Source organism: Jaculus jaculus, chromosome 2 (genome assembly GCF_020740685.1).
Source record: "Jaculus jaculus isolate mJacJac1 chromosome 2, mJacJac1.mat.Y.cur, whole genome shotgun sequence".
NCBI classification, from domain to species: Eukaryota; Metazoa; Chordata; class Mammalia; order Rodentia; family Dipodidae; genus Jaculus; species Jaculus jaculus.
In genome coordinates this window covers 97,289,889-97,314,385 of record NC_059103.1, presented here as the reverse complement: position 1 = coordinate 97,314,385, position 24,497 = coordinate 97,289,889, and the positions used below count along the sequence as shown (strand labels likewise).

The 24,497-nt window shown below is 37.1% G+C and overlaps 1 protein-coding gene across 3 annotated transcripts in view; it reads left to right on the top strand.

Annotated features, from left to right (window-relative positions):
• The window catches only part of Aimp1 (aminoacyl tRNA synthetase complex interacting multifunctional protein 1), a 35,359-nt gene extending 20,802 nt beyond the window's left edge, over nt 1-14,557 (top strand). For all 3 annotated transcript variants that reach the window (XM_004663005.2, XM_045143184.1, XM_045143185.1), the window contains exons 5-7: nt 2,634-2,845; nt 5,332-5,500; nt 14,304-14,557. In XM_004663005.2, coding sequence (XP_004663062.1) covers nt 2,634-2,845; nt 5,332-5,500; nt 14,304-14,470 — 548 coding nt within the window. In that variant the 3' untranslated portion in view covers nt 14,471-14,557. The remainder of the gene's footprint in view (nt 1-2,633; nt 2,846-5,331; nt 5,501-14,303) is intronic.
• The last annotated feature ends 9,940 nt before the right edge of the window (nt 14,558-24,497 follow it).

The window sequence follows — 24,497 nt, the reverse complement described above, 5'->3', positions numbered from 1 at the left end:
CACTGGGCGTGGTGGTGCACACCTTTAATCCCAGCACTTGGGAAGCAGAGATAGGAGGATTGCCAAGAGTGCAAGGCTCTGGAATACAGAGTGAATTCCAGGTCAGCCAGAGCTAGAGTGAGATCCTACCTGGACCATCGAAAAAAAAAAGAATTTGAAAGTATAAAATGGATGAGGGATTTGTGAACTGACCTAAGGACTTTTAGCATCTAATACTGTTGGTTCCTTTTTGTAGACCTAATGAGCTTCTGCTAGAAATATGTAAGGGCTGTGCAGTCTCTTACCCACCTTTACCACTAGGTGGTATGATTGCAGTGAAAGCAAATCAGTCTAAACAGCTTTACATTTTTCATATGTATTAAGAAGTAATCATATGGGCTGTTCTTTATACATTTTTTGATATCCATATTCTGTTCTCTTAAATGTTGCTTGAGCTGTAGGATTGGTGAGCCTTCTAGTGAATTTAGGCAAGTCTTTTTAGGGAGCAGGGGGAACACACAGCTAAATGAAGCTCAGTATGGAAAGTATGGAATACATCTGTCCTTTGGAACATTTTGTGATGATAGACATACCCTGTATCTATATTGTTCAGTGGGGTAGCCAAAGTCTACATGTGGCTATTAAGCATCAAATTGAAAAATATTTATGGATGTACATGTACCATTATAGTATTAAAATGGGTTATTTTAATTTAAGTTTCTATGATTTATCACACAAAGGTAACACAATATTTGATGTTTTTAATAACTATATATTTATGTTTGATTTTACCATTATAAAAATCTTTGCTATCCTCTCAGTATTTAAACTAATTCCGTCTGCTCTTTTGTGAACTACCATTATAAAATGATTTAATATCCTTTCACAAAAATCCTCCTTTCCTAATACATGCAGATTATTTTTTGTGCTTCTGGGTTTCCTTATTTACAAAATTTTATCACATATTCATACAGTACCCTTCCCACTTATCCACAGGTTAACACATGGTTGACACTGTAAGAAAAGAGAATGATGACAGCATAATCACAATATGGTGAAATATATGAGATTTAATGAATATGATGAATAATGAAATGTAATGAGATAATGAAATAAAATAAATATGAAGCATTGTTACTTCTGTATTTTGGGGACATTATTAAGTAAAGTAATGGTTGCTTGAACACCATAGCCAAGACAGCAGGTAGTAGTCCATCTGGTGAAGATACACAGGCAGAGAAGTGAGTCACATTCATTGCAGAGTGGAATAGGATGCCCAGAACCTTTAACATCTTACTCTGAACAGTGGATAATTTTAAACTTAAGAATAGTATGTTTATGAAATTTCATGGAATATTCCTTAAAAGAGGATTTTATGTGCCTTAAGAGCCTGAGTTTGTATTATCTCATGTGCTTTAGTAAATATTTATTTTCTATTTAGTAAATATTTGCTAAAAGATAAAACACAGGTCCAAATGGAAAAGACTGCTTTCAAGCTATAAGAGAGAATCTTTTCACTGCAAATTGAATGCTCAATTAGTTTTTATTTTTATTTTACATTTTTTAAATAAAAATGCTAGTTATAGACAAATATAAATCCTCTTCATAGGTTATATTATCAGTATATAGATAAACAAAGTAGTAAACCATAATCAGAATGAAATAGTCTCTTCTGCTCAAGTAGATAAACCTAAGAACCTAAGTTCAAATGGAAATGTAAGAAATGGAAAAATTCTCTGTATACTTATTCTTGTAGACAACTGATGAAATGGTCTATCAATGAAACTATAGTTTAGTGTTTTTAGTCTACATTTGGCTATTGATTGTGATGTATTCTCTAAATAAAAGAGCATTCGTCTTCCAAAACCTCCAGTGAACAATTTGAAAGTGCTCTGTAGGTCTGCATGAGGGCAAGGCAAACTTTTCTGCATAGTAACTGTACTAGGCTATTGGGAATATAGAGTCTCTGACAGTCATTCAGCCCTGGCATTGTGTAAATTATGCATAGGACACTCCCCCTGCAAAAAACAGCAACAACAACAAAAAAAAACCCAGAATTTAATATGAACTATCTCCAATAAAACTTCACAAAACAGGCAGCAAGCTGGATTTGACCAATGGGCCATAGATTGTCAAACTGTGGGGGTGGGGTGGGTGGGTGAATGCTTGTGTTTTCAAAGCCCCACCTTGTGCTTTTATGTGTACAATGGGGAATCAAACCTGGGTGGGTTGGCTTTGTAGGCAGGCATCTTAACCACTAAACCATGTCTCCAGCCCAACAAATAATGTTTAGCTAGAAAAATAAGAGTTATTCAGAGTTAAATCAAGAGTTGAAGAAGGCTTAAATAATTTCATCCTTTCTTGTAATATAATGAGCTGGGCGTGGTGGCCTTTAATCCCAGCACTCAGGAGACAGATGTAAGAGGATCACTGTGAGTTCGAGGCCAGCCTGAGACTACATAGTGAATTCCAGCTCAGCCTGGACCAGAATTAGACCCTACCTCAAAAAAAACAGAAAAAAAAAAAAAAAAAAAAAAGAGAGATGAATGTTCTTTTCCTTTTTTGCTCATCAGTATTGATACCAGGAACTTCTCACAGTGTATTTTTTTTTTTTTTTTGTCTTACCTCTTTACCCATTCTTAAACTGTTCTTAGGAGAGAAGAAGGAAAAGAAACAGCAGCCATCAGCAGGAAATGCTGACTCTAAGCCAATAGATGTATCCCGTCTAGATCTTCGAATTGGCTGTATCATTACTGCTAAAAAACATCCTGATGCAGATTCTTTGTATGTAGAAGAAGTAGATGTTGGAGAAACAGCCCCAAGAACAGTCGTCAGCGGTCTGGTGAATCATGTTCCTCTTGAGCAGGTAATTCATCCAATTCTAATGACTACTGCCACCATGACTGGCCTTATTTTCACTTTGAACACCAAACTTTATTGAAAACTTCTGGGGGAATTTAAAAAATCCTTGATAATTGGAAAGAACCAGTTCACAATAATGGTTTTTAGTTTGCTTACTCTGGATGTGTTTTATAGTAATTTCAGTCTTCTACTGATTTCTTTCCCCCATAGTGCTTCAGAACCTCTGCATAGGATAGAGACTTGAGCATTGAGACTTTGCTGCCTCTCTGCTTAAACATACTGTAATGCTTCCAAGCTTTTTGAACTTAGGAAAATCCATATCCACTCACTCATATTTCTAGACAAAAATATTTATTAGATAACTGCTGTGTACCAAGCACTATTCCAGACAAAGGACATAGAAGAAGCATGTTAAATTAGACAGACTGATGGATAACATTAAGAAAGAAGCCCACCTGTATGCAATCCATGTTTTGTCAAGTGGGAGCTGTCAAGACACCAAGATGTAGGTGATGACATAACATGTTAAGAAGACATAAATGCCAAGAGAAATAAGTTAGGAAAAAAGTCTAGGATGTATTAGTATTTGGATCATATGCCCCCTGTATATAAAGTGAGCAGTTAAGACTTCATAAAGAGGGCTGGAAAGGTGACTTAGCAGTTAAGGTGCTTGTCTTTCAAGCCTAAGGATGCAGGTTGATTTCCGATCTTTCTCTGTCTTTCTTACTCCCTTCCCCTCCCTCTTCCTCTCTCAAATAAATAAACAAAGTACTTTAAAAATTATTTATAAAAAGACCTCGTCAAGAAAGTCCTTTTTGAGTAAAGATACAAGAAAGTAAAATAATCCAGCACCCATCTGGTAAAATTGCATTTTAGACAACAGTGATTCAGTGTGACTAGAGCAGAGTAAATAAGGGAAAGTCATGGGAAGACAGATTTAGAAATAAGGATGCTAAATGACACAGGGTCTTAGGAATCTTTAAAGAGTTTAGATTTAGTTCTGAGTAAGATGAAAGCTACTGTTTTGAGTTTTGAGCAAAAGAGTAGCAACATTCCTACCTTACATTTTAATAGGTAATTTTTGCTGCTTTGTTGTAGGGTTGGTAAGAGATCAATAAAGACATTTCTCTTTCACTATGAAAAAGGTATAGATTTGACACAAATCCTAGAGACTAACAAACCAGCAAATCTTGAACCAGCTCAAATTGGAAAAAGTTTTCTTCATTTAGGTTTCTTCTTTCCTATTCTTAAACAGTAGATGTTCATAGCCATAAACAAGGTCATTTATATAAGTATCTATCTCACCCATTAATTCAAGACACCGCTAGTAAGCATTATGTAAGGCAGGAACTCTGAACTTATAAAATTGCATATACATTTTTGTATGTGGGCTATCTTTATAAAGAAAACAACCCACGGCTCTTATTAGATCCCTAAAGAACTATTTCTAGCCAAGTCACTTGCTATTCTTACATGAATTTACTTTTTAAAAAATAATTGTAATGTGATACTTTAAAGTCATGTGTTTGGAGAAGATACTCATGAAGAACCTGTCAAAATTGTGTTTATTTTGAAGTCATACCTTAGTAAGACCAATTTTGATTTACTATTAGAACTAGAAGTATACTTGCATATGATAATGTTGTTCGTTCACAAAGACATCTCTTACCTAGGGAACATCTTTTTATCTCCCCTGCAGCAATAGCCCTTCTGTGTCTTTTTTTTTTTTAAGCCTGTTGAAATACCAAACTGTGTAATATATTGTTATCTGAGGAAAAAGCTGAGGCGCTTCAACTTTTGAAAATTAAGGAAATTTCTTTTTGATTCTCTAAGAAATAGTTGGAGTAATTCTAAATGTTAATTTCAGTGTCTACATTGCTTGAGTTACTAAATGATTAATTTCTTATTAGGTAAGAGTAGGCTGGGAATAGAGTTCAGAGGTAGAGCTCTTGCCAAGTATGCACAGGGACCTGGAATCAATCCCCAGCACTGCAAATAAAGAACTCTCGAATAGTATTTGGAATGAGCACATGTATACAAAAAAAGTCCATATTTAAATGTGTTCATTTATTTTAATGCCAATCTAAATGTGCATGCATGTTGTGATTTAATCCTTGTGACAGCTCTTTAGTAAAGTTCAATATTACTTTGCTCATTTTTCAAGGAAATAGAAGGATCAGCTTTATACATTTCATAACTACTCAGTTTCACTAAATTATTATTTCAGCAAATATTTAATTGAAAAATGTCTGCTGTTTTGGTAATGCATTGTCAATTTGTAGGATTTCCCTTTTTCATTTATGCCAGATGTTAATCTTTGTATTTAGCAAGACTCCCTAACTAATAAAGGAGGGTTTGGACCCAAAGAGACAAAGATACCTCCACAGAAGTAGCACATTTTCTATGTAGATAAGACATGTGTCTGAATGTATTCTAGATGTTATTCTAAACCATTTTACATCTTTAGTCATCAGTTTCTGTTCCACACAGATGCAAAATCGTATGGTGATTTTACTTTGTAACCTGAAGCCTGCAAAAATGCGAGGAGTGCTATCTCAAGCAATGGTGATGTGTGCCAGTTCACCAGACAAAGTGGAAATTTTGGCTCCTCCTAATGGGGCTGTTCCTGGAGACAGGGTTACTTTTGATGCCTTTCCTGGTGAGTATTTAGTAACTATTTAATAGTGTGAAAACCGGTTTTTCTAGTGATACTTACAGTCTTTAGAGGTTAAGATCACTCTTCTCTATGAATCACATGGTTTTTCATGAAATGACTGTTATTGAGGTTTTTGAAACGAACTCCAAATGGCATAGTGTGTATAACCATATGATCATCTTCCTTTCAGTACACATACATACTACATTAATAGAGATATTTAGTCCTAGGTAAAATACCAGTATGTAGCAGAACAGTATGATTTGACTATATAGATGGAATTAATGTGTTTCAAACTCATTTCATCTGTAGACTGTGGCACAAAAGATAAAGATGGGAAGTTGGGCATGGGGAAAAATAATTCTTAAAACTTACCTAATGTGTGCTTTTACTTGACTTCATGGTGTAAAGAAAAATCTTCAAGTTGAAATTCAGTTAATAATCTGAAAAAGTTTTAGTTTATAATTTGGTTTCTTTAATAGAAATGCTCCAGAGACATATGAAAGTTCATAATATGTGAGAAAACTGTGGTTTTCCTTTATTACTTTTTTGAGACAGCATCTAAGCACACTGCCTGAACTATTTATTCTCCTTCTCTAAAGTGCTTGGGTTAGAGGAAAGAGCCACCATGCCCATCTTGAGAAAGTTTCTACAAAGGTCTTTGAAGCAAAAGAATGAATGCTCTACAGATGTAGAATACATTTTTATTTCATAAAAGGGGAAGCACCTCAAAAGAGAAAAAGCAGAAATCAAAGACTACATTAGCTTAAAAAATTAAAATTAATCTGAAGATACTTACATATGTAATTGAATTTTAATAAAACATAGGCCTTACATGATTAGGTATTTTTAAACCCTGTAACTGTGTTTAATAACATTAGAATATGTGGAGATAACTCAGTCAGTAAAATGCTTGCCTTACAAGTATGCGGGCCTGGGCTTTGATCCCCAGTACTGAATAAAGCCAGGTCTGGTGGCACATTCTTGCAATCCTAGCACTGGGTTGATAGAGACTGGAGGATCGCTGAGTCTCACTGATTAGCTTGTCTAGTCTAATTCTCTAACCACAAAACAAAAACACACACAAAAAAATGGTGGATGATGTTTCTGAACTTTAGTACCCAAGATTGTCCTCTGGACTCCACATAAATATGCACATGTAAAATACACACACACACACACACACACACACACACGAAGACAGAATGAAAAAATGAAGGCCAGATATGATAATTCATGCATATAGTTTAGCTCTTGAGTGCTGAAGTAGGAAGATTTGCCATGACTTCAAGGCTAGCTTGGGCTACAAGGTGAATTCTAGGTCATCCTTGCCTAAAAAAAAAAAAAGAAAAAAATTGTATGAAGAGTTTTAACATTGGAACACTAATATGCAGAATCTAGATGAAAGCATTGATTAATATCTTTGGAACTCAGTTTCACCCTCCTAATCAAAAGTAAACTAGTCTCAAAAATCCAGGATTTTTTTTAATAAGTAAGGCTTTTAAAATATGAGTATGTTTTGAACCTCAGTGTATGGGAAACCATACTAGTTTCTGTGAACCTTCTTTTGAGAAAACTTCAGTCTGTATAACTTTACAAAGGGACTTGGTGCATTTAGATTCTAGTATACTAGTCACCACTTTTTTCACACAATATTGAAACACTGAGAAGCTACTATATTATATTTGTAGCCAACCTAAAATTGTTTAGGATGAATTTGAATAGAATAATATTAAAAGTTCCCCCCTCCCCTAGAAAAAATTAGGCTGGAGAAATCGTTCAGCAGTTAAGGTGCTTGACTGCAAAGCCTAATGACCAGGGTTCATTTCTCCAGTACCCACATATACCAGATGCACGAAGTGGTGCATGTATCTGGAGTTCGTTTGCAGTGGCTAAGGCCCTGGCATGCCCATAATATCTCTCTCCCTCCTCATCTGTCTCTGACATAAGTAATAAATTATTTCAAACAAAATAAATAAAAATAAGGAAAGGAAAAAGAGAGAGAAAAGAATTAATACTTTTTTAGTTTTACTTTTTAACAAATGATACAATCCGATATTTGTAAGTATATTAAACCCACTTTAACACTCTTTTTAAAATTAAATATAGAAACAGGCCTAGTGAAATTTAGTTACTAGCTTAAGGTTAGAGTTAGTGGAGGGACCGAGCTATAGATGTGACCTTAATCTAATGCTGAGACATTTATTACTTGCTTGCTAATAATTAATACAGACTGCTTTATTAATGAAGGGTCATTGTTTTATTACTATGACATCTTTTTTCCCTTAGCTCAGCACTGAAAAGTAAACAGTTTCAGTCTTTGAATCAGTTTTTCTCAACTGGGTGCTGCTGTTGGAGAAAAAGAAAGCTTTCTTGATGGTCCCACTGACTTGACATTTGAGGTGCTGACAGGCTAGCATGGCTTTCTTGCCTTTGCCATATTCCTGAGTGTTCCATTAGTATGTCTGCTTGCATGTGCAGCATGAGTCTGTTGCTATAGCCTGGTGTTTCTTCTAAATTCTCCCCTGGTTTGTCAAATAACTTTGGGAAAGTTAATATTTGTAAGGTAAAAGAAGAGAAGACCAAACCTTAAAATAATACATGAGCAGCTTGTTTGGATTGTGTCTTTTTTTTTTTTTTAACACTGTATGCTTAGCCAAGCAGAACAGTATCAAATAATTAATCAAATCTGGTCTCATAGTACTTACTTTGTATGTGCCTCGCCAACTACTGCTTCTCTAGCAGTAAATCTGAAATGAAATAGCACACTGACATTTCTAAAGAAAACCATGATTTATCAGTGGATTTATTTTTAGCATGTTTCACATTGTAAAGCAGAAGGTGTCTGTTGGTGCACTCGAATGTGCACTTGATATGCTTGGTGTCCAGTGATTGATGTATTTATTAAGCTTGGTATAGGATTCACGATTGAGCCCAACCCTTTGAATTGCTGCTTGGCCTTGAAAAGTTTCCCGCTTACCTATTTTTTTCCTATTGCAAAGCCAAAACTTCATATAATTCAGAAGATGCCAAATAATATGTTTATAACAACAGCTGAAACCTTTCCCATCCACCCAACACTTAAAAAAAACAATCTTAAATGTGGAGAGCTATAAATTTTAGTATTTAACTATGGTAACTGGTCCCTAAAGCCCCAAACAGAAATAATTTGAAGTCAGTGTTGCAGCTAGCAAACAAAGGCAATGACAGGTTTTATTGTTTTGAGAGTGCACTTTTCATGATCTAATAATAAATGGGAAATTATATTTAGACTTTTAACTCTTAAGAGTATGCTTTTTATTGATACTGAGTCTTATTGATAAGAAAATTAATGGTTAATCTAAACTATAGGTTTGAATTCATTCACTTTTAAAAGTCAAAAGTGTCTCTACTTGATTCCTCCCCTAAAATCCATTTCAATCAGGTTATTTCCCCACAAATTCTTTCAATATTGCTGTGATTAATAAGATCACCAATTTCTCCCTGGAGCTCAGTGGCTAGTTCTCAGTCCCTTCTTAACTCACTTGGCTGCTAATACCACATTCTCTTGGTGGTCTTCTTGCTTCACTGGTGGCCATCCTTAGGTCCTTTGCTCACTTTGCTCACTTCCTTGTCACAGTGCCTTAGATCTTGGTCCTTAGCCTCTTAGCCTTTTCTTCACATTATTTGCTTGGTGATCTTATCCAATTACTTACTCAATTGCCTGGTAGACTTCTCTTCCATATCCCAAAGAGGAATATGCAACCCATCTTACCACTAACCAGCCATCAAGAGTCATTCTGTAATCTCAGTACATGGGAGGCTGAGACAAGGGAATTAACATGAACTCAAGGCCATTGTGGGCTGCATAATATATTGGAGGCCAGAGTGGACTACAGGGTGACACCCTGTCTCCGTTCTAAATGGAATATCTGTAGTATCCCTCCAAAGCTCAGGGAACATTGCAGAAAGAATGTAGCAACCAGAAAATGGGATGAGTGTTGTGGAATGCTGTCTTCTGGACCTGCCCTAGCTGTCACATTCATGAGCTCACAGCAGCTGTAGTTACCTGCATAAGATTGGGCCAGTCAACATTCTGTAGTGGATGAGGGCATGAGGCCCCAGTCTTTTTGAGGAGTTTTTGGCAGTTAATGGTTGGTAAAGGAGGGGAATCATGTTCTTCAAAGGTGTAGCCACTACTAAGTTGCCCATGCTCTAGTAAATAATCCTCCCATTCTCATGCTAGCAACCCTAAAGGAAAAAGACGTCAAAGTAAAAGTGGGACTAGTTGTGTAGAAGGAGTTCAACAAGAGGGATAGGTGAATCAAAATGCATTATATACATGTATAAAAGTTGTCAATAAGTAATAAATGGAAATCTTTTGGTAGACATATATTTAAAATATGCTCTTATTGGAACAGCTGAGTATCTCAAATTATTGCCAGTATTATTCCTGTCAGACCACAAATCACTTTGTCTATTGATCAGCTGTTTTTGCAAAGCTGTGTCTTTAACTAATGATAGAGACAATGATTATAATTCAAACCTAAGTTAGTGTTAAGCTTATTGTAGCCCTGCTATATGTCAGAGAAGCTGATCAATTTGCAAAAGAATAAGCTAATTAAAATAATTTTTTGATGTTTACATAAAACTTGTGGGTGCCTAGCACTTTAGATTTGTATTTGCTTTTTATAGGATTTTAATATTATAAGAAGTAGGTCACTTTTTTCATCTGTATCATCTTTTCTGATATTTTTCCTGTAAATTTCTTACTCCTGTGTGTTTTATAATAAATTAGCCTAAAATAATTTCTGAGTGATGAGTCAGTCTTCTTATAAGTTAATTGTTTCCAAGTGGTGATTTTTGGCCTATATTTGACAATTTCAAAGGTTTACAAGTTCTTAGCTTAGAGAACTTGCCCATCACCATTTGCCATTATGCCAAAAAAAAAAAAGAGAGAGAGAGAGAGAGAGAGACTACTATCTGCAAGAAGGGCGTAGCACACAAAAGTGAGATCAGACTTCTCAGGAAGATAAAGCTCATTTTTTAAAAGGTATTTAAAATACTTTGTTTCTTGTTTCATTTCAAATTTGCTTTATAGCTTTAACCCTTAGAAACAGTTGAAACATTTTGAGTAAACCGGAAATTGACCACTGTATCCAAGATTTTTCAACTGCGCCTCAATTAGTCTTCATAATATGAGAGGTTTCCGTGATAATCTTACATTTTTATGCTTTGAAATGTTCAAAGTCTAAGCAGACAATGCCGGTACAGGCTCAGTTCTGGACAGCAGCCCTAAAGTGAATATCTAGCTCTACAGAGACATTTGCATAAAGTTGGTCACAGAAATGTTTTGGTGTTTTAGTGTATATAAAAATTGTACACTATATTATAGATTATTAAGTGTAATAGCATTTTGTCTAAAATACAATGCAGCATTCCTTAACTAAAAAGTAGTTATTGTGGGCTGGAGAGATGGCACAGCAGTTAAGTGTACGTCCTGTGCAAGCAGGAGGGCCTGAGGGGTCCTGAGGCAAGCAGAGTTGAATCTCTAGATCCCATATACACAGCGGGCCATGGCTGTGTGCTCTTTTCACCCCAGTCCTGGAGGGAGCAGAAACCCTAGAATTGTCAGATTTCCACAAGCTTCAGAATCAGTAGAGACTCCGTCTCAGAATAGGATCATGTGAAAATGCCATGGAATGATTGAACAAGACAGCCAACCTTGTGCTTCAGCCACCGCAGGTGAATGTATGGGGTCCTGCATCACACCATACATGCACACATATAACAAATAAAATAATAAAATAAATACTTATTGCTAAAAACTGCAGTCCCCTGTGCCTTTAGTATGTCTTCATCCTCTGTTGCAGTTGGGAACCCCTCAGTTGTCTATAAGGGCTAAAATCAGCAATTATGTTGATAATAAAATATCTACTTCCATGAATCTCAAGTGTTCTTCAAATATGTATACTTATTTGAAAGAAAGAGGAAAAGAAAGAGAAGAGCTGTGGTTGGATATCTGGCCACTGCTAATGAACTCCAGACACATGCTGCACTTTGTACATCTGTCATTATGTGGGTGCTGGGGAATTGAACTCAAGCCCTTGGCTGACAGATTTTGCAAGCAAGTACCTTTAACCACTGAGTCATCTCCCCAGCCCCTCAGAAGTGTTCTTAATGACATCTGGGACAGTGAACCCAAAGGTTTTCAGTTTACTTTGCCCAGATACATCAGTGGAATCACTGTTTATGGTAGCAATGGCTTTCTCAAATAAGACTTGAAAGTCAAAATTAGTCCTGATTTCTGGGCTTCAGAATAACTGTGTTAGCAGGATTAGGTGACCAGAAAGAATATTGTGAAAGGATTTTTTTTTTTTTTCTGAACTGTAGTTTCGATATAGACTTGCTCAGTTAACAGATGTGGAGTCATCCGTGCCTTGTTCCATTGATAGAGTATAGATAGAGCATCTTTGATATAATTCCTAGCAATCTAGAACTTTTAGAGTAGTAGATGAGCACTGGCTCCAACTTACAATCACCAGCTGCATTATCCTATGCCAAGAGTCAGCTTGTCCTTTATAGCTCTGAATCCAGACATTGACTTCTAGCTATGAAAGTGGTAAATGGCATCTTCTAAAATGAGACTGCTTTATCTACACTGAAAAATGTAGCTACTTGCATCATTAACCTTGACTAGACCTTCTAGATCACTTACCAGAGCTTTTATATCAGCATTTGTTGCTTCACTTTGCACTCAGTTGTCCCCTTCCTCCCTCTCTACCCCTCTTCTTCCCTTTTTTTCCTTTCTTTGTGATGTAGGGTCTCACTACAGGCTGATCTCAATCTTTTGATCCTCCTGCCTTAGACTTCTACATGCTGGAATTAGAGTCCTGCACCACCACTGTCTTGTTCATCCTGCTTCTTGAACTCTTTATTAGTTTGGCAGTGTCTTTTGGAGGAGGAATGCAAATCTGAGTCAGTGTGTGGGCCTTACTAAATAGCATCTTTGCCTGCAGCTTTCCAGCTTTTGGGAATGCCCACTTCCTTATGAAATTTGTTTACAAGATTAACCTTTCAGGCTAACAAATGATCTAGAAGTGTGCATGCATACATATAATCTTTAAGAGGAAGAACAATTGCATTTTATTATCATTTTTCTATTCTGCTCAAAGCAGGAAGAAATCTATAACTTTTAGTAGTCACTTTTTGATTGATAGTTTCATAGCATACTCTGTTATACTATACCAAGTCAACTTTTCTGTCATCTCAGGAAACTATTACAGGGTGCAAGGAGCTTTTTATTTCTAGTTTCTTAGTTTCTTAAGAGCTGATAAAGAACAAAACCACGACATTGAACCCATTTACTCAGTTTTGGCATTTGTGTTTATGTATGAACACAGAATAAACTACTTCAGAAAATGAGATGTATGGAATATAAATAGCTCTGGTAATTTAAAGATAAAATTATTCCAAAAGCGCTCCTGAGGAATCTATAGGGGGAAAAAACAAAATGGTATATATTTACTCCCTTTAGGAAAATCATTGAAGCTTTAATATTGAAGGGATCTGTCACTTTACTTTATTGCTTCTTGAATCGATTCTTAGTTTCAAAGTTATTGGAATAAAGTTATATTAAACTTTGCTGTCCGCCTCCTATCATTAAGTAGAAGACTTGTCAGATATTGCTTATCTTTAAACCTTAATTAGACATTCTTTAATTCTTGCTTACTCTTTTGACTGTAAAGTTTATAGTGTCACTTACTACAAGCATGGGGGTTAGGAGTACAATCCACTTGTAAGAGAATTGTTTCTCTTCTAAGCCATAGTACATGAGGAGGCAAGGTGCTATATTGGTAGAAGGTGGGCTTTTTGTCAACTCCTGGCTGTACCTGTTGAGTTTATGGCACTGAATAACTTCTCTTGACTTTAGTTTCTTTATGTTCAGTGTCAGAGTCTTTATTGTACATGCTTCAGACAATAGCATGTTTCTAGTGTTTAGAAAATGCTAATCCTTGTATCCTTACTGCTTCTTTCTGTTTCATATTACCAAGGTAAACAAATGAAACCCAAAGCACTTAATTAATTTAGCTAGATAATGCAGCATTGATAAGACATGTCTAGGAACCAGAGTCTCAATCAGGTCATCCGTGTGAGATGTGGAAGATTATAGTAAAGCCTAAGCTCCTCGACCAGGTATTAAAATGTAACACACCACACACTATGTTCTCATCTTCACGGCTCTCATGTGTAATGATGACATAAGTGCCTCATATTATCCTTTTAATAATATGGAACAAGTGATATAGCTCAGTTGATAAGAGTGCTTTCCTAGACTACATGAGGCTCTGGTTTTGATCCCCAGCACTGCAAAAATAATAATTATTTGAAAAATTCTTAAATGAAATCACTTGCAAAAATACTTTTAAGAAAACATTTAATATTCATAAGGAAATGATAATAACCACTTTTTAAACATAATATGCACTTCTGTCTGACATGAAAATAAAGGAAATGCTAAGTTAAAATTTTTTAAAGTTTTGTGTATTGACGTATTACAAATTGGTCATATATCTTTCAGGTTATACTCTTATGTCACCTCTCCTTCTACCCTTGCTCCATTGAGGGTCCTCTTGAAAGTGGACCATGGGGTCATGAATACATCAGTCACTTCCTGAGGGTGGGTCTTGCCTCACAGTATACCTTGTCACTAAATCTAAAAATAAAATGGTACCAAGACAATTCACTATAAATCTGAATTTTCAGAATTTCTTTTTACTATTTCTATATGTGAGTGATAAAACTTTTTATTTTCCCCCCCTAACAGGAGAGCCTGACAAGGAGCTTAACCCTAAGAAGAAGATCTGGGAGCAGATCCAGCCTGATCTGCACACTAATGATGAGTGTGTGGCCACATACAGAGGCACTCCCTTTGAGGTGAAGGGAAAGGGAGTGTGCAGGGCTGAGACCATGGCCAACAGCGGGATTAAATAAGATAAAGTTCCTGTTACTGAAAGGCATTTGGAGTCAACTGCAATCATAATAAAAAGAAGTATATTTGCCACTTATATACATAAAATATGACTGGCTTGTTTTGTGTTTTTTTGTTTTTAGAGTTAACTAGTCTTTACCTGGTATATAATCTTTTTAACCGATGGGGGAGTGAGCTATGCTTTTGCCTTGGCTTTTTATTATTTGCAATTGGAGAAATATAGTTGCCTATGTTCTGTGATAACAGTTTTGATTATTATTTTGATAAATAATGATTATACCATATATGGAAATTAAAAATTATCCCAAAAAAGGCCTCTGAAAACAGCTTGTTCTTTTGTGAAAGCTCATGGTGGAACATCCTCAGTAGCTGATGTGTGAGTGAAGCCACGGAGGAAGTATATGGTGTGAATTTCCCACCTTGTCAGCTTCCCAAGTACTACATTACCATGCCTCCCTCTGTAGTTACCTCAGATCGTTTGCCCATAGAATCCATGCTAAACAGAAAAAGAACCTGGAAATGAACAAGCATCTTTCAGGTAGTATAGAAATGCTCAATTAATTTTTTTATTTGTTTGTTTGTTTTGTTTTTCGAGGTAGGGTCTCACTCTGGCTCAGGCTGACCTGGAATTCACTATGTAGTCTCAGGGTGGCCTCAAACTCACGGCGATCCTCCTACCTCTGCCTCCCGAGTGCTGGGATTAAAGGCGTGCGCCACCACACCCTGCTCAATTAATTTTTATTTGTTATTAGTTATCATTTCAGCCCTGTTTTTATGTCCAGGATTTCTCAGAAAATTATTTTTTATTTGTATTGCTGGACTGGGACATTTAGGGAATGAACAAAAATCATACAGTGAGTGAATGAACATCACCTTCTGGCTTCTACCTGATATTCTACCTTGTAGTGCTTTCAAGAGTAGGAGGTGGTGGTAAGTCAAAGGATAACCAGCTGGTATCTCCTAATTAGTGATCATTCACTTTCTTGATATCTATATATTATAAACCAAACATAGCCTTCTGTAACATACCAACTCTTACAAGGTGAGTCCACCAATCTTAGGTTGAATATCAAGGGTAATAATTTTCTTAAACAGACGTTTAGCATGTTATGATGGTTTGACTAAAAATTACCAGTGCTATATACATTCAGTGAAAACTGCTTTGAGTTTTGATCTTCCAGGGTTAGTCTAATTCATTGTTGTACCGGTAGGCAAGAACCACAAGCCAAATCTCTTGGTCAGCCACAGATCACACCAGACACTAAAAAGTTCTCCAGTGTGCTGTGTTGCTAAACTGGTGTTTGGTAGGTTGTATGTATGACATGTGTTTTCATTGTATGATACTTTTAACTTTGATTAGGTTTATCTGGATGAAGCTCCAATTTATTTATTTATTTATTTTAAAATTTATTTATTTATTTTTGTTTTTGTTTTTTTGAGGTAGGGTCTCATTCTAGCCCAGGCTGACCTGGAATTCACTATGGAGTCTCAGGGTGGCCTCAAACATGGCAATCCTCCTACCTCTGCCTCCCGAGTGCTGGGATTAAAGGCATGTGCCACCACGTCCGGCTTATTTTTATTATTAACAACATGTTTTGTATGGATATATCTTATGTTAGTACCCTTTTTCCCCTGCTCCTTGTCTCATTCTGTTAGGGATACTCCATACTCCTCAGTGGGGTTGCAGATATTCCCCATGAGGTTGTGGTTTATGTGGTAGTAGTAGTCAGTTATGTTTTTTTTTTTGGCGGGGGGGAATATCTGTGGGCATGATGTCTCAACCTGTGGCTACTACAGTCTTTCTGCTACCTCTTCTGCAAAGTTCCCTGAGCCTTGGTAGGTGAGTTTTAAGTCTACTTCAGTGATGAGCTCTTAGGAGCCTCTGGATCTCTTGGAGCCTCATTTAAGTTGAGCATCCATATTGAAAAACTCTATGTGTATTATTTTAAGATGAGTCCTTTTTAGCATATGACTTTAATATAAAATTAGAAACTTTTTCTTCTAAATACTCACTAAGCATAATTTGCTGTTAATCTTTAAAACTTTGTAAGCGGGGCTGAGATAGGTCAATTGGTAAAGTGTTTACCTTGCAAATATGAGGACCTGAGCTTGATCCTCAGAATTCTCTTAAAAATGCCAAGCATGGTGGCATGCCTCTGTAATAAAAGCACTGAGGAGGAAGATCCCTAGAGCCTTCTGGACAGCTAATCTAGCCTAACTGGTGAGCTACAGGTCAATGAGACCCTGTCTCAACGAAGGTAGGTAGTGTTCCTGAGAAGCAATAGCTGAGATTGAGCTCTGGCTTCTACATGCACACATTTTAAAAAAAGTTCAAGGTCTTCTTGGCTATATTGAGTTCAATATCAGCCTGGAATACACAAGACCTCAAAAAAAAAAAAAATCAAAGTTGAGCTTAGTTAAATTTATAGTGCTTGTAGAAATTTTGATGAAAATCTTATCAGCATATCAGGAGGTATAGTTGGGGAAAGTACATCATAAAACAGTGATTTTGACTAGGTGTTTGAATTGGGGTCTTAGCTTTGCAGGTCTTAAAACTTCTATTTGAAGATAACTCTTGAGGATACTGAATCAGTGAAATTTATCAGTTTTTCTTTGCAGCCAAGTAGCCAAGCTTTGATTTCAAGCTATCTAAAATTTAAATGTCTGCTACCTGGTAGAATTTTTAACCTCTGTGTGCTTTACTTCCCTCTTGTGAAGGTGAGAACACTCTTATAGAGTTGAAAACCTAGTATGTCAACCAATACCCATAGGAATTGTGAAAGAGTATTTAGAATGTAGTAAACGTACAGTGCTGATACCACTTTGTGATAGGCATGTTCTTTTCCTAACCCTAGTGCTCCTAAGTCCTATCTTCTCTTCTTGGTATCATATTTCTGAGAAGTTCAGGAGACACTAGGTCTTACTTAGCAGACTTGCTTAGTCCACTATATAGTATGTGTTGTGTTTTATTCTGTTATGTAGATGTTTACTGCCTTAACCTTTCCCTCTCTTGCCTTCATTCCCACTGCCTCTGTTTTTGTTTGTTTTAGACTTTTGGATGTTGACCAGCCTTGCTCACTGATTGATAAACTTACTAGTAATATCATTAATAATGTTTGAGATAGTGTTAGACTAGTATGACACTGTTTCTTAACTACTGTATATTGATTTAATTGATAGTGTAAATGGAAGCATATTTTCAAATTCTTGGGTAGGAAAAGACCTCATTCTTTATTTTGTTATTTTTTTAATATTTTATTTTTATTTATTTATTTGAGGGAGAGGCAGGTATAAATAGAGATAGGGGGAGAAAGGAACTTTTCATATGACAGTGACCATTGGAAAGATTCAGAGCTCATCAAATGCTGATAAATAGTAACAGTGGAATGTTCAGCACTGAGTTAGACATTTTTGTTTCACCTTACAAGGCTTAGGGACCATTGCTGAAGAGGTGGCAGAAAAGATGTGGGAGCCAAAGGAAAGAGAGGAGTGTTTTGCAATACTCTTTTCCAGACACAAAGTATCTGGAATTCACAATCTCACAATGGCAGACACTACCTATATAAGACCTCCGTAATAGGAGGGGTAAAATGACATCAAAGTAGAAGAGAGACTGGAAAGAAGGAATTCAGTGCAGTGGTTATAAGGGAGGGAGGGAGGGAATGTTGGTAGGAAGGGAGTTTGGTCATGTTATATTGTCTATATGCATGGGGGCTCTCAATAATATGATTTTCCAAAGGTGACAGACTAATTTGGGAGAAAATTTAAAGCTAGACTGAAACATGGGCATTGCTGGCTACTTATAGCCAGATTTACAATTAGAATCCTGAGCAAAAAACAGACTGGGAACATTTGAAAAACTTGTAATTTGGTCAGAAAAGAAACACATATAAACTTGGGGTCATGGAAAGTATAGTTAAAGAGATTGATGTCAGTACTGTGTTTGAGGACAATAAGAAAGGTCTCTTGAGGCAATCTTAGGAACTTGCCAGACCCCAAATTGCAGCTGAAGGTATAAAGGTATAAATTCATTTAGATGACATTGTTCTGATAAGAGAGCCTTTGGGTGCTCTGTTAACATAGAACTACCTGGGAAGTTTTCCTGGAATCACTTATCCTGTTCAGCTGTCCCAGGACTCAGAGGCCATTGCAGCCATGTGAAAGGGGGGACGCAGGTGCTGCTCCTGCTGGCAAAAGATCATGATCCATGTGATGCTGGTTTTATTGACTTAAAGAATGCAAGAGCTTTAGGTTTATAGAAGCTTTCACAGAGATTTCAAAAGTAAGTGTGAGAGGCAGGCAGTGTGTACAAGGGCCCATAGGAAGTCAATGTGTGAAGCTGTGAATGTGAAATCAACACTGATGGAGACCCTGGGAAGTTAGAGGTGACAGTTATGTGGGATATTGGCAGAGTAAAGCTTCAGACAGCAATCAGGCAACCCAAGAGAGTAGCCATATGGGCTACAGCTGGAAAGACTGTAGCCGTGAAGCTGCTCCAGTACTTCAGAGCTCATGTCACACCACTGTATGCAACACAGACTGGACTTTGAACTACAGTATTTAATATTTGTCCTGCTGAGTTTGAATCTTCCTTTGGTCAAATTCTTTTTTTTTTTTTTTCAAGGTAGGATCTATCTCTGTCTCACTCACTCACTCACTCACTCACTCACTCACTCACTCATACTGATCTAGAATACTCTCAGGCTGGGCTTGAACTCACAATGGTTCTCCTACCTCTACTTCTGGAGTGCTGCAGCCTCCCCAAGTGCTGGCATTAAAGGTGTGCACCACCACACCCAGCCCTCTCTGTTTTTCTATTTCTCTCTTTTGGAATGGGAATGTTTGCCCTGTGCTATCACACAATTATGTTAGAAGTATACAACTTGCTTTTCAAATTTTACAGGATCTCACAGATAAGAGTTTCTGGTGTCACTGAAAAAAAACTATGTGCCCTTGAGCAATGCTGGAAATGTTGAGACTTTGATGGTGTTTGAGATAAAAATGTATTTTGCATTTGAAATGAACATGACCATTCAAGGGCTAGGTATGGAATGTTATGACTTGGATGGGTAAAGTTCTCTAAAGACTCATGCATTAAAGGCTTAGTCCCCAATGCAGCATTGTTGATAGTAAGGCTTGACAGAAGTGATTGGATCATAAGAACTTTGATTGGCTGGGCATGGTGATGCACACTTATAATCCCAACATTCTGAAGGCTGAGCTAGGAGGATTGCTGTGAGTTTAAAGCAACCAGGGAAAGCATCAAACTCTGTAGCTCCAAGTCCAACAACTCTAGCTATGACAAGTCTCCAAGTCTGATAATTCTAACCAGCAACAACTCTATGGATTTCCAATTCCACCCTTCCAATGAGACTACTCAAAAGTCCTGGATTACTTCTTCTGGGTCTGGAAGCTCTCCTGAGCAGCCATCTCATGGTCCTGGCATCTCCACTGGGTCTCCACTACAACCCACGGTCCAGGTCCATCCTCACAGCTCTATCATATCTCCATGCAGGCAATCCAGCAAACATGCTTTACACTACCCATGGCCATTTCCAAAACACAAGACCATGTTGCAAATTTAATGGCCTTCTCTTTCCTGCATTTCTTGTACTCCATAATAACAGGTGGGGTGCCACTTTGTTAATCCAGAGGGATATAAGGCAGACTTTGAAGAACAGGACACTCCTTGAGCACTCAGGCTCCTTCAAAAGAGTCTATATTCTTCCTGTTGCTCCAGGGCAGGGCAGGTGGCCCAATCCCAAAGGTAGTAACTTCTCATATTATTGCAGCTGAGCAGGGAGGAGTTTCAGCCCACAGATTTCATTTCTGTGCCATATCTCTCTTCATACCAGTTCTTTTCTATGTAAAGCAACCCTGCACAAGTTCTCAGGACACGGGCCTAACAGCAAGCCTGTCACACAAACTGCTTTTATCCCAGTCCAAGCAAAGCTGTTTCTCACCATCATAAGGCAAACCTCACAGCCCATAGTTCTTACTGCAGTCAGGTCTTTCCACTCTGACCAGAATAGTCCATCAAGCTGTACTTATAGCACTACAAGGTGTCTCTTAGGCCAAGGTTTCGAACCCTTCCATATTCCTCTTAAAAATCAGTCCCAAAAGGCCAAAGCCACACAGTCGGGTGTCTAGCAGCAACACCATTAGGTACCAACTTTACTGTTGCAGTCAGGTTGACATTGCTGGCAGAAATCACCTGCCCAAAAGCAGCTTTTGGGGGTGGGGGGAAGGGGTTTATTTTCATTTACAGACTTGAGAAGCTTCATGATGGCAGGGGAAAACAATGGCATGAGCAGAGGATGGACATCACCCCCTGGGCAACATAAGGTGGACAACAGCAACAGGAGATTGTGCCAAACACCAGCAAGGGAAAATTGTCTATAACACCCATAAGCCTGCCCCCAACAATACACTGCCTTCAGGAGGTGTTAATTCTCAAATCTCCATCAGCTGGGAACCTAGTATGTAGAATACCTGAGTTTCTGGGGACATCTGAATCAAACCACCACAATACCCATAGTGGGGCAAGCCCTTCCTGAGTCAGTGTTTCTCCTAGGCCCATCAACCAATGAAGATCCTTTGTCTACATTAAGACCTACATTAAGTAAGGATGTAGACTCATCCTTATTGGATGCTTGCGAAAGGCCTCCCTGTTAGATATATTTCTGGGTTCCCTCCCAAGGGGGAAATTCTTCTTGGCTTGGGAGCTTTTCTTCTCTCCTACTCTTACTCTAACTTAATAAATCTTTCATAAATTACTCTTCTCTATGTGTGTTTAATTCTTTGCTAAATGTTGACAAACAAGCACTTGAGATTTGAGAGCCACTGGTTTGAGTATTGTAAATTCACCCGGAGTCCCGTCTGTCTCCTGCGATATCTAAGTGGCATAACACTCGGCCTTGTTCTCTGGCCTCCGCATGTGCACGGTACATCTGCACCTACACATGCATACACCATCCACATACCACATACTGCACATGCAAAATGTAAGAACAGGAAAGTTATTTACACATGCTTGCCTTTAGTACATTTTACAGTTGTGGGTTTTCTTTTGAAGGAATCTTGGCAGTGATATCTCATGGGAGTATAACTCAAAAAACGTATTTGCAGAAACAACCCAGAACCAAGAAATGATTATTGATTTGAAAGTGAGCCATCTGGACTTTCAGAGTGTGAATTAATTATTATACATTTTTTTCACCCTTATGTATTCCCTTGTTTGTATATTTTATTTCATTATTAACTTCTACTCCCCTCCTAACACAGTCTATTCCCAATTCTCTAGATTTCTCAACAAATAATATATGTGTATTTTATATCTTCATCATCATCATTTTCTATCTGGCAGGCTATTGTCCTTAGCAACTAGATTGAAAACAAGCCAGGGCTCAGGAACTGTGAGAAAGAAAAATCCTTTAAATGAAGGGCTGTTGCTCTTGCCTTTCCTGTTGCTTTTATGTCAAGGCCACTTTTGACAAAGTTTTACATTTATTTTTGTAAATTGCCTCAGAAGATCATACATCCCATAGAGAAAGGTTCTCAATATATACAGTCCCTTAAGTTTTTATCCCTAAGATTACATATTTGGCTGATACCTGTTCATTTAAAAACCTGCTCAAATTTTTACACATGGGGAATTTGGAAAGTACAGTGCAGAGAGAGTCATCCAAGATCAACACCATGACTAAATTTCTCTTTGAAAGGGATTAATGAAAAGTACAAACTAAGTCACTTTCAATGAGTTAGCAAAACAGAATAATTTTGGCTGAAATAACATCTTCCTAAAGCCTTCAGTTTTTATATAAAAACATATGCTCTTAAACTACTATATTTATTAAAAACAAAAACCAGATGATTGTGAAAAGGGACTTGTTTTTTAAATAAAAGTTAAGAATCTTGGATGTAGCAGTACTACTTAAAATTTTTAACTGAAGATTAAAAATTGTGACATATCTAAAATCAGTAGAGGGAGAAAAGCTAAGAAAATTCTGAAAGGTAAAATGCAGAGTATAACATAGCTTAACCAAAAGATAAAAAGAACAAAGAAAAAAATGTGTGGACTACCTAATTGAAGTTTTTTACTTAGAAGAATAAACCCGGTAGTTATCAACAGTATAGTCGTAGGTGTACAAGAGCAGAGGGTGGAGAAAGGGTTAATCAAAACTAAAAATATTAATAATCTATATGTAACCTAGTTCTTTGTTAGATAATTCAAATTTTAAGTAAGAGATGAAAAGAAAGAGAGGGGAGGGAGAGAGTGAGTAGAGCTGAAAGGTGGCACATGTCTTTAATTCTAGCACTCTGGAGGCTGAGAGAAACTTCTCTTTTAGGTGATGGTGACTATTGGAGAGAATCAGAACTCATCAACATGCTGATAGGTGACAACTGAGAGTTCAGCACTAAATGAGACGTTTCTGTCACATACTGTTAAAACTCAGACACAAAGTGGTGGGTGTATTCATGACCTACAATGGCTATCATTACCTGCCAAAGACCTGTGTAATATTGGGCCCATCAACATGTCATAGGTAAAGGAGGAGAGAAAAAAAGACATCAAAATAGAAGAGAAACTAGGAGAGGTTCAGTTGAAGGAATGAGAGGACAAAAGAATATAATGAGAGGGAATTATCAAAATATGTATATGTATCAAAACTGTCCATAAAAAGTTTTAAAACTAGAGATGTTATTCATTACATCAACAAAAAGAATAAGCCTTAAATGTGTTATAATTATTAAAGTTATTGGAGTTATAAGAGTAAAACCTAGTGTGCTCAGACAATCCCTAACAAGCCAGTTTAAGCACTTTCCTCACTATGCCAATTAAACATGGAATGTGAAAAGCAGAGAAGGGAAATATATTGAATGTGACCACATTGTAAAGAAGAACGAAGAGGCACAGCAATACATTTTTTAAAGTTCATACTCAGGATACTAACATGAGGTTTAGGTTTAAATAGAAGCCAAGAGGTATGCATAACTAAGCAGACTTGGTCAAGATGTGGTTCTGCTGCTCATCATTGACTAATTCATTTTGGCTCTAGTTTTTCTTGCAAGGTGGCCCAACAAGTTGTCAGATTCTTGGAGAAATTCCAAATTCCTTGAGGCTCATTGTTTCAGTAGTCTGATAACCAAAGAGGGACACAAGTGTCTTTAGAATGTTTTCATTCTTGCCAGGAGTTATGGTAGGTTTTTTTTTTTTTTTTTTTTGGAGGGGTAGGGATGAAAAGATGGTATGTAATAAGAAGGCTCTGACCCCAATAACACAATACCAAGTATTGTAGCTTACAAGCTTCTAAAATGTTCAAAGCACTTTTGAATATAAAGTTTAGTATAAATGTTGTCGTCCAGATGAGAATAGCATGTAGATTGGGCATCTGGAAGTACATGAAGAAAGATCACATTAACAGACTCTAATAGGAAAGGTGGCAAGACACCAAAGACAACCCAGAAAGACCTCATTTATTTTGCCTACAGCTAATCCTGCTCACATGGTTCTTTTGTTGTGAGTTGTAATTATCTCCAGAAATGTTTAGTTTATTGATGAATACATATGCACTTTTATCCAAGAAAAGCTGGACAATCCAGCCTCAGGTGGAACACAGCAGCAAGATGTTCACTTGAGTGCCTCAATCTTATATCAATGACTCCCTTACAGTTACATGCTATTTGCATCGATCTACTATGCTGTTTACCATGGACAACTAGGACTGCTACTGTATAGTCATGCATATGAGTATGCTTGGAATTCAATGTCTCAGAGACACTGTGCAAGTTTTTGTGTCAGGTTGGGAAAGCAGTACTTAGAAAGACAGAGAAAAATGAAGAGGAGCGAAAACAGTGTGAGGATTAGGTTTATTAATTGTGTATTAACTTTAAAAAAATGAACTACCATGGTTACGCAGTTTAAGTGGTAAAAAACAGCCCTAGAAACAAAAGTGGTGACTTGCAAGGGAAAATCTTAAATCAATCGTCTAAAAATAAGAATCTAATTGTATGGGGAATGAAAAAGCG